Raw genomic sequence first — 11,266 nt, 5'->3', positions numbered from 1 at the left:
TCAACACAAGCTGAGTAAATTACAGCTGGGTTACAATTGCACACACACTCTGTTAGCAGTGAATTTAACACTAGAAGCGCTGAGCACCGCTGTGACGTCTTACTAGAAGCGCCGCGGTGGTTTGACCTACTTATACCTGTAACGAACGCTCTCTATCTCTCAGAATAGAAAGGGGCTACAAACGCATAAAAGGTCTGGGCGGACTATTTGCCTATACTACAGCTGCTGGCGATAACAAAAACTATGCTGTACTCTTTAAAATCACAGTAAGAACACAATACATATTAGTATACACACAAACCTCCGTTGAACTGACCGTATTTACAACAGATTTGAATTTATCCGTTTACAGATCGATAAATCCCCCACCATACATTTATCCCGAAAGAAAGAAGAAGAGCGTACCAATGACTGCTAATGTTATTTTATAAAGTGCACCCGACCGACAGACAGACATCACCATACAATCATACAACACTTCCCCAACAAAAGTTCATGATTTACATTATATACATTGTAATTTCGCAAAGCGCACAGGTCTTTGAATAGTCTCTCCCGCGGCAGCGTACCGACCAATGATACGCTTACACCTCTCCGATTGGGACACGGCGGTCCTGTTTAAAAACCCCGTGTCTCACCCGTCTGTACCAGGTTGGCGACCGCTTCCAGGATTTTTTGCCCCACAAAAGGTAAAAAAAGGAAAAAAGACCAAAAGGTGAAAAAAGATCGCTTGCGTGCGTCCACGCCAACAAAAAAAACAGTAATCCTTCGCATGTGCGACCCGTATCAACACAAAGGGTGTCCAACCATAATCAAAAGGTGATGCCGCCTCTCGCCTGTGCCGCTTCTGCCTCCTCCTAACCTACTGGCAGTACCTAAAAAAACTTGTCCCATCCCACCAACACCTCCAACTGATTGGCAGGCCAATAGATGGGACCTTAGTCCTTTTCCCGTGTTTTTTTCTTTTACTGCAGGCTGTCTGAAAGTCCCATCCTCCAACTAACTGTTTATTATTAAGGCAATTTTATAAACAGACATTCAAATGAGAATACAAGGAAGGAACGGAAAAAAAATAGACATATTAAAACATATATATTTATATATATTTTAATGGGTGACCATTACATACCTAGAAGCGCAGAGCGCCGGTCATCTGACCGCAGTGACCCAAAAAAAAAAAATCTTTGCACTCAGTCAAATTTCAGGACCCTCCTTTCATGACTTTTCCTAGATTTGTGCGTTTTATCACCCAGCATCCTTACATTTTAAAAATCACCCCGGTACAAGGTAATTTAAAGCTATTTTGCTCATATTTCTGTGAAATTGCCGTCAGCTTCGCGTTCGGCCATGTTGTTTCCTGCCTGCTATTCTCTTTTCTCTCAGCAGATGTCGCAAGGGTTCGCTCGCACTAGTTTTACGTCTTTATATATATATCAGGGTTTTATATATATCTATCGAGAGTTATAAGAGTTATAAATTAATATTACTAATTATGTAGCACATTTTTGTTTCATGACCTACATGGGCATATCAATTGTCACTGATTTTTGCACTAGCCTACTTGAACCGTGCATAATTGGTCATCATATGACTGATAGTTCGTGTGTAGACTATGGAAAGCTTTATTCTCATGTCATGACATTAGATCATTTTAGAGCTGCAACAATGGCTGTGTCCGAAATGGCATACTAGCATACTGCATACTAGTCTAGTATACACGCTAGTATACAGTATGGTACGCAATTATGAGAACTTTCATGTAGTGTACACGATTTTAACAGAACAGATAGCCCAACCGATAGCAAACGTGTAGTACGTACTACACGTTTGCTATCGGTTGGGCTATCTGTTCTGTTAAAATCGAACAACACACGACTACAACAAATATCTATCAAAAGTAGCCCTATAAGAAAGCGTATGAAGACTTATTACACCAAAATATCCAACTGATACATTTATATTCGAAACTGCAGCTACAGTTGAAGTTGAAGCCGCTTCTGTCACTGTCCACCATGTTTTTTTGACAGTTGAAAATCACCACATTGCTTCATGGGATGCAGTACCCGCCGAAGTGAGCTCCGGTTGTATACTGCAAATTTTCGCTGGAGTAGTACATCATCTGGGTAACTGTCGTGTACTGCAAAATTTTTATTTTTCACATACTGCATACTACTTTTTACTTTTACGTCAAAATTAGTATGCGAGTAGTAGGTAGTATGCCATTTCGGACACAGCCAATAATTTACAATATTAAAATGCAAATTTTTTGTAAAGCGGATAAACGTATAATAAACGCATTTTTGTTTCACGTACAGGGGCTTAAATAATTATTATATGACTTAGTTGGCAGGAATTTTGCGAATGCTAATTCATTCAATATAATAACACCCTACACAAGAGAAGGCACAGTATGGGTTGAACAAACTGCTGGCAACCCTCGGGGTAGAGCACGAGAGTGCAATATCATGAGAGAAACCCCAGGGCCCACATGTTATGCCAAGGACAATGTTACAAGTCCATTGAGCAGTTTAGTGTGTTTGATTGACACAGAAATGTGGTGAAAGATTCAGAAATACTCTGAAGCAGAAACTGATCGAAATGATGCTGATAAGTTCAAACTGCGGGTCTCCTTTGTTTGAGAGGTATTACGGGTGGTAAAAGCATTGACCCGGACAACTACTGGTCTGCTAACTTGAGAAATCCCATTTTCAGAGACAGATGTCTCAACAGAGATTCCAAGATATCATGCGCTATGTGCGCTTTGATGACAAGAATGCAAGGGCTGCCCACTTTGAGACAAATAAATTTTCGATATTAGATTTTCAATAAAGTATTGCTTCTTACACACCTAGTGAGAACATAACTGTAGATGAACAACTGTTCCCTATCAAGTCGTTGCTGTGTCGTTTCACACAGTACATGGCCATTAAACCGGGCTAATTTGCTATTAATTTCTGGGTGGCCGCTGATGTTGAAATAAAATACATGTTGAACGCAATGCCCTATCTAAAAGCGTCTGCCAAAAAATAACAAATTGTAATCTAGGGAAAGATGACAGTAGGCCGAAATTTCTTCACCTCGTTGGCACTGGCAAACAATCTTTTGGTCTACGTTGAAGGGAACTTCTGAGTTGATCAGTTGACCAAGTGATTCATGACAGGGTCGTTAGGAGGGGGTTGGGATCACACCTAGGCTATTGTTCTAGGCTGTCGGTTGAATATCTCTCCACTTGAAATGGGAACACAAAACAGTGAGGTACAACATTCCCTGCTTGAACAGGCTGTGTAAAAGGGGTTACAACATCCCACCACATAGAATACTAAATAGCTCAAAAAGTACTTTGTTGTCTATTTATTTACTTAGTACATTTTTCACTGTATACACTATCTCGTGTATCTATCTTGTATAATGTATAATTCATTCTTTCTTAAGTATTTACTGTAAATAAACTACACAGCTGTCGATTTACCAAGAAGAAGGGTTTTTTTCTTGCTGTAATTTAGTTGCAATAAATGGTAAAAATTCGGCCGCCTTATGCTACGCTATTTACTCTAAAAGCCTACACACCCGACACAGTTTTGTTTACGAAAATCCATTGCGACATACATATTTTGTAAAAACAACATCCATGCATATTTATTCATTTCCAAGCTGTGCCTACATTTTCTGTTACATGTGTGGAATTAGATTTAGCTGAGACTCATGATAGACGGTGGTAAGCTACTCGTGGCATGAACTGGTTTTGGCCAAATCATTCTAATGTGGGAGACTAACAATAGACTATGGCACTCTATTGGCAGGGGGTTGGGAGGTGTCACTCGTAGGTTACTTGGCAGGCTAGGTGTTAGGCTACTCATAGCCCACTGAATGCCTTGAAAAGTCATAGTGTTTGCTTCTGTCATGGCATAGAATGATCTGTTAGTTGTGGTAGATAATTAATTTATTAAAATGTAAGTGTAAAGCTTGATATGCTCGGCTGGGCTTATTATGTGGTATAAGCGATAATTTCACGGAGACAGACGAGTTCGGAACTGAAACGCTTTAGTCTACTTCTCCAGCACCACCCAAAGCAGTCTCACACTTTAAACTTCCACAAGTTTTGATTTACACACATTGTAATTCTCAACCAATTACTGCCTGTCTTGTCATTCTGATAGGCTGTTGTAGTATAAAGTCCAGTTTATAGCTTACACTGTCACCCGACATGTCGCCCAACAATTAGAATGTCCAAATCTGTACCTCTGTATTTTAACCCATCCTATGCACACCAACCTCTGCCATCACAGTACTCCCAATTACCTTCATCAACCTGGTTGTTCATGAGTGTTATGGATTTGGTAGTGTAATTGTAGTACATTAGTACTGCAATACTCTCTAAGACTGTAGCACAGTGTGACAGCTAGCTTATCCCATTAATCTTAGTTGTTTAATTTACAAAATATTGAACACCCAAATTAATGGTTAATAAATTATATGAGACTGATTTATTAATCCTATCACACCTACATCTTTTGGTGTCCCTGTGTTAGGATTGCAATTGTACCTACAAGTGCCTTGCTCAAGGGCACTTCAGCTGCTCCCCCCACCCACATTTTTTCCTGCTGGTCCAGGGGAACCAACTGGCAACCTTCCGATCACAAGCCCACTTCTTTAACCACTAAGCCACGGCTGACCCCGTTGCTTTCTATACCCCTTTAAACTTTGAGTATGTCACAGATAAAACTGTGTATTTGTCTTTAGTTTAGATCAACTTGCATCCTGATATCTAAAATACCAGCTAACCACTGATGGTTCATGAATTAAGTATATGATAATACTGATAATAGTAGAATTCGAGCAAAATGACCAGAGAAAATGCTTTTGCAGTATTTCTGTCATTAATTCTAGGTATTTTGTAAATATACTGAAGAGAACATCAAGGGTGCATGTGAAGAATACAGACAGGACCACACCTGGTGGAATGATACAGTGTGAAGGCCTGCTCTTCACATGTATTTCCACTGTGGAATACTTGAGCCACATTTAATGACAGGTCTTTTTCTGAGGATTCACAGTACATTTCAATATGCAAACTTATATTACATAGAGAATTCACAACATTAAAATTGCGTTTAATATTTATTTGATTATTTACACCTCACACAATCTCTGAGATACTTCTAGATAGTTTAATCAGTTGTAGTATAGCATATGCTACAACTACTTATTATACAGCTAACATTAAGTGGTGCTTCTTCAGTATGTTTATTATAAAGTTGAGGGTGCATTCTAAAAATCTTCAACAGGATACTTATTTTGAAAATATGTAAAAGCAGTAGGCGATTTGTAGTGGGATGGGAGGGATGCCATCCCCTGTTAGCAAAATGACCAAAATGCGTCCCCCTAGTTAACCTGTCATCCCCCTATATACTCTCTAGAGTAGAGTCAGTGACCACTGGGTCATCCCCCCTGTTGGCCATCGGGCCATCCCCCTGTTAAAAAATAACAAATCACCTACTGTGCAAAAGCAGTGTATCATTAAAAAAATTCATACAGACAGTATACTGAAGCATTACCAAAATTCCCATTGTCATTCTACATCATTTTTGTCAGTCACTGTCCCTTCCCTGTCGCCATCTCCACTATCTTCTCTGCATCAACACCCATCTCATCTATTGCCCCATTGAGGGCCTGGAGCATGACAGTAAAGGAGCGGCTTGCAGCCCTGGCATTGCGTGGCATTGCCAGCTCCACCAACCGATTGGTGGTTGAGCTGGTGCTCTTCTCCGCTGCAGCGAGCCGTCTCTTCACTTCACTCTTGGTGACTTCAATTGAGAGGACACAAGTTCGCAGGCCCTTGAGCTGTGCCGTGTTCTTGCCTCGTTGGCCTGCCAATCGCTCTATCGACTCATCGTCCAGGCAGAGTGAGGTCTGAGCTTTGGAAAGAATCCGTACAGCCAAGCCACTATCCACAACGGAGGCCACCAGGGGCACAGGGATGGTTGAGATGCCACCAGAGAGTGAGGCTGCAGCCCACACCAGTGCTTTAAATGTGTCCCTCTTCTGGGTCACAATGGCGGTAGAGAAGGCGGGTAGAGCCAGCAGTAGTGCATGGGATCTTATCTCATGCAGACCACCCGTCATCGCCTCCAAGAGCTTTGGGAAGTCTTCCATCTCAAGAGCTATAGGCTGCACTCGGTAGACGGTGGGATTAGCTACTCCTTCTGCCTTGAGCTCCTCCACACTCTTTTTTTTCTTGGCCACCATTGTTTTCTCTGTGTCCTTTTCTGTTGCCAGCAAGGCAAAGTACACTGTTTCCTTCTGCACCATGCGAGCTTTTTTCCATAGAATCACACTGTTGGGATGAGGGCTCGCGGTGAAGGTGAAGATGACCGCGTTGTACCGCAAGAGCTTGAAATGCTCCATGTAATCTAATGGATCGATCTTGGAATCCTTCGAGAATCCCGGCAAGTCCCATAGTCTGAAGTTGGGGTACTTGGTGTGTTGGTACAGTGCAAGTTCTTCTGGATTAGAGGAAGAAGAGCGAGGGGCTGCCCCTTCATCCTCAAAGCTGAGGCCTCGAAGCGAGTTGATAAAAGCAGCTTTTTCAGGTCCCCTGTCCCCTGCCACTGCTATATTGATGTGACTAACAAGTAGATCCTCCACAGCGTCCCTTACATCTGAGATCTTATTCTTCTCAACGTACTCCTTTAGTGTCTCCAACAAGTTAAGGCTCCTCAACACATCAGCCATATCTTTGAGAGGTGAGCTAAAATAAACACAATCGCTATAAAAAAAAAGACAATTAATTAATATATTGCATAAAACAGCCATGAACTGGAGACATATAGGAGTAGGGCTGTGCCAGATTACCAGTAAAGAGAACAGGGTTTGGGCTCAGCATTTTTCACATGTGTGGGCGCCATAACAACTACAGTGATTACATAATCTCCCACATGGATCTTCTCTCATGTACTTTATGCACATTCCGTTTATTGTAGTTTTAATGTCAAAATTAATCCTCCTAACCTGTTACGGCAATTTCAGGAACACAAAATAATTCTAGCTATACACTCAATGGGCTATGACCAGATCACAAAAACTCAGTTTCCCAACATGTCAAAAAGGTGTGGGTAGTCACATATTTTGAAGATCAATTTAAGCATCTAAACAAAATACTACCATAACTTACAAATGATACACTGAAAGATACCTAGGGTATGCAAGGTTTATGCTACAGGCTCTTTTAGGGCTAACTCTGTGCTTACCTCTGGTTAGGCTGAAAAGATACCTGAGCAACGGATTAGGCTTGTGGAGGGGAAAAAAATATCCAAATGAGGAGAAACAAAGCAGATTGTTCTGAAGGCTGAACAGTAATGTTTCACAAGTAAGCGGCTATATATGGACTCTCTCCTAAGCGTGGAACATTCTAATCATGTAATCTCCTGCTTAATCTCCCTCACACACTAGTCATCGTCATACTGTTAAACCCTGAGACTGACAAGGCATAAGACAACAAATAGAAACACAACACACACTGAATTATGCAGACCTGATTATTATTTATTATTATTATTATTATTATTATTATATTAAAATTATTAGATTAAAAATACTGCTGTTGAGATGTTATACTAACTGTCATTGTGTGACAGAGTGAATTTAATGTTTTTGTATTTGAAGATTTAAGTGTTCCAAGTTAGACAAGCTTTCTGTGTCTTTATTGTGATCCCAATATGAACATTTTCTCCAGATTGCCTCTCGTACCTTTCATTTTTATATTTCTCTAATTCTTTCACACTCTGAAACTTGTAAGAGCTCAAATTAATAAAAAAACCCAGTGAACTCAGGAGAGCAGTTCATAACTGCGCATGCCAAAATTACGAATCAGTGCGACGAGAAAGAGAGGACTTTCTCATCATATGTTCTTCTAACAAGCACAATGAAAAGAACAAAAGAAAAAAAAAAGGATTGATTTTTGTCCATGTCCCAAAGTTAAGGGTAATATTCTCAGATTATGGTCCCATGGATGTATCTACTATTCTGAATACCCATTTGCCCCGTCACACCTGTGTATGAGCTGAGAACATTGCATTACTCTGTACAGAAACCATCAGTTCAGCAGCAGACAGCAGCATCCCATCAAACTTAATGGGGCTACGGGCAACTAATATTCACCTTTGGATGACTCCTTCACTCACTCATCACTCACTCATTATCTAAGCCGCTTATCCTGATTAGGATCGTGGGGGGTGTTGGAGCCTAACCCAGCGCTCATAGGGCGAAAGGCGGGGAAACACCCTGGACAGCTCGCCAGTCCATCACAGGGTAGACACACAGACAAACACACTCACACACACATTCATACCTAGGGGCAATTTAGTGTCTCCAATTCACCTAACCTGCATGTCTTTGGACTGCGGGAGGAAACCGGAGCTCCCGGAGGAAACCCACGCAGACACAGGGAGAACACGCAAACTCCACACAGAAAGGACCCTGGCCACCCGGCCGGGAATAGAACCCGAAACCTTCTTGCTGCGACTCCTTCACTTGTGTGTTTATACAGAACCTTGAATTTACTACATAAAACCTCCACCAAATGCACTTAATTATCTTTGGATCTGTTGGACATCTTTATCTTAGGAAGTATGTTTTGTCCTGGCTGTCCCATTTCTTTATATCACTCAATTACTTGAGCATAAAGCAAACTCAGAACACATCTGTTCAAACATTGTAACATCTTTATTAATCCAATAACATATAAATAAAAAAGTGCATAGAAAAATTCAACCAGTTTAGAAATATATATACAGTTATTTACAAACTCAGGGTTCATATACACAAGGTACCAGACATACATCTTGTTTTTTGTTGTTATTTTTTTTTTTTTAGATTTTAAACTATATTAAAACATCCATACACAGGAACATAACATATTTTTTTTCTGAATAGCTCTGGGAGAGAGAGAGATCTTGTGGTAGGTTTTTGACTAGTGCTCTGCATCCCTCATTGCACACACAACTGAACAACTCTGTTAGACAGTCAACACCAAGCACGACCTATTTCTCTACTTTTGCATTAGTATTCTTTGACGTCATTCTGAACAGCTTGAGGTAGAATCCTTGCCAGGGTTTGGGACAACAATGGGTTGTTTTCTTTTTTTCTTTTTCAGATACAACGGTGAACATGCAAGAAAACAAAGTCAAATCTCCACGTGAAGTGGCCAGAGCGTTTACACACAGAAGCAGGAGGTTTGTTTCCTCTCCATGGCATGGTATTTCAAAAACGATGTCTTAATTTGTTTTATATGGCAGAACCAGAGACATTTCCTTTGACACATAGAAGAAGAGCCTCAAACTGGCTAAAAAAAGGAGCTGTCTCTGGCTATGCTTGATTTCTCTAAAAAATACCCTGCCAACTAAAAAGAAAGAAAGAAAAAGAAAAACTAAAACAGAATAACATTAAAAAGACCCCTGGCTCAAGTTGTCACCCTTTAAAAAAAGGCTACATTGCCCTCAAACAATGTCCATGTCAAAGGAGAAAGGAAATGGAAAAATATAGACACATTAAGAATGTAGGAGATCTCACCAGAACTCTGCCATATACAAAGCGTAGCTATTTAAAATTTGCACATCCATAATATGAACACAAAGATCAAGGAACACAAGCTTAAAGCTTGGGAAAACCTTATTTTCAGAAACAGTGGACAATGGTATGCTGTGTTTTTGCTCATGATGAACAGACTTTCTATAAGTCATATGTTAAGTCTTGACCAGTAAGGTGCTGAGTATGATGTCACCTCTTACTGTGAAATACAACTGGAACAGGTCTTCAACGTACTTCAAATATCTGTGCCTCGTCAATATATCGCACACAGGAAGGTCGCAGTACAGCTCTGTGTTCGTCTGGGTGACACTTGCGTCAGTTACGGATACTGAATCTCTAAATATTGTACAAATCCCAAAAGGATATGCAACTGTAGCAAAAGAAAAAAGTAATCCATGTTTGTGATAGATACCAGCAGAATATACAGAATATAAAGACACATCAGTAGTGTCTCTGACAGACAGAAAACATCCTTTTCCTCAGACATGATCTTGCTGTGTTTGAACTGTTTAACAACATATACTCTATACACACACACACACACACTCATACCCACGCACGCACACAGACACAAAAGCCGAAGTCCTTTAAAGGGTAAGTATAAAAAGCTTTGTTTTCTTTTTCTCTGCCTGGTTTAGTCTTAACTGAAGGCCTACTGTCAAAGCCTTACTCACACACGTATAAAAAGGCTCCAGGCCTCCTAGCACCACAGTAGCCTTATGGTAATTCAAGTAAAGAAAGAACCGTGGAACAGTAGGCAATGAGACCCTCGCCACTGCCACAAACCTAATCCTACAGTAGTAGTCGATTCTCTAGTGGGTTACGTCATGATAATGAGAGGAGTGATCTGCATGTGTTCTGTTTTCAGACAAGGCAACAGAAAGCCCACCGAGGGACACACAGTAATCTGACGAATGAGATAAACTGGATGAGTTTTTGTTTTTTTTTGACACAGTCCAAAACTATATCCTCCCTAAAAATCAAAGTACCATGATCATACAACGGAACGAACTGTTTATATATTCACTGCACAATGGACGGAAATTTGGAGAGTCAAATATCACATTTTGTAGCAAACTGCAATAATGGTAATATTTTCAGTAATGATGTAGTTAGTGAAGAGATCTTAGTAAAAGTCTGGTGTCTGCTTCGGTTTCAGTAAAGAGAGGATGCTGTACAGAAAGGATAACTGTACGCTATTATGTTTAAGACAAACACAGGGAAACAGGTTGGACAAACAAGCGTCTGAGGGCATGGAGTAGCTGTATTACAATGAGACAAAATCTGCTTCTGGTTATTTCTTTCACACATCCCAAAAGAAGAATGAAATCCACTCATCCTGTGTGTTTACGTTGTGATGTACAGTAATTAAAAATGCCTTTACAAGTTCCGCTTAGTCATCACACATTGTAGAGTCACGGCTGTATTAACCATTTTACGAAAGCTTTAGCTTAGCTTTGTCAAGTTACTCAAAATGTGAAGATTTAAGCAAATTTGTACTTTGCAGCCATGGATTTTTCACAGAAATGTTGAGATTTCCTTCTCCTTTAAATATAAGAAAGAAAGAAAGAAAGAAAAAAAAAAACCCTTTGCCACATTTACTCACTGTCTCTTCCATTTTGTTTAAACAGAGAGCTGCTTATCCTCTAGCTGTGCTCCAACACGGCATGTCAGCTTCAAA

The 11,266-nt window shown here is 40.3% G+C and overlaps 1 protein-coding gene across 1 annotated transcript; it reads right to left on the bottom strand.

The window, feature by feature from the left end:
* Positions 1-5,592: 5,592 nt before the first annotated feature.
* On the bottom strand, positions 5,593-6,732 carry irgq2 (immunity-related GTPase family, q2). The gene has a single exon (XM_030783400.1). It carries the CDS (start codon positions 6,730-6,732, stop codon positions 5,593-5,595), a length of 1,140 nt encoding a protein of 379 aa, XP_030639260.1.
* Positions 6,733-11,266: the final 4,534 nt, after the last annotated feature.

Source organism: Chanos chanos, chromosome 8 (assembly GCF_902362185.1).
Source record: "Chanos chanos chromosome 8, fChaCha1.1, whole genome shotgun sequence".
Lineage (NCBI taxonomy): Eukaryota > Metazoa > Chordata > Actinopteri > Gonorynchiformes > Chanidae > Chanos > Chanos chanos.
Note: the sequence above shows the minus strand (reverse complement) of the source record. Positions and strands in the feature narration are given on the sequence as shown.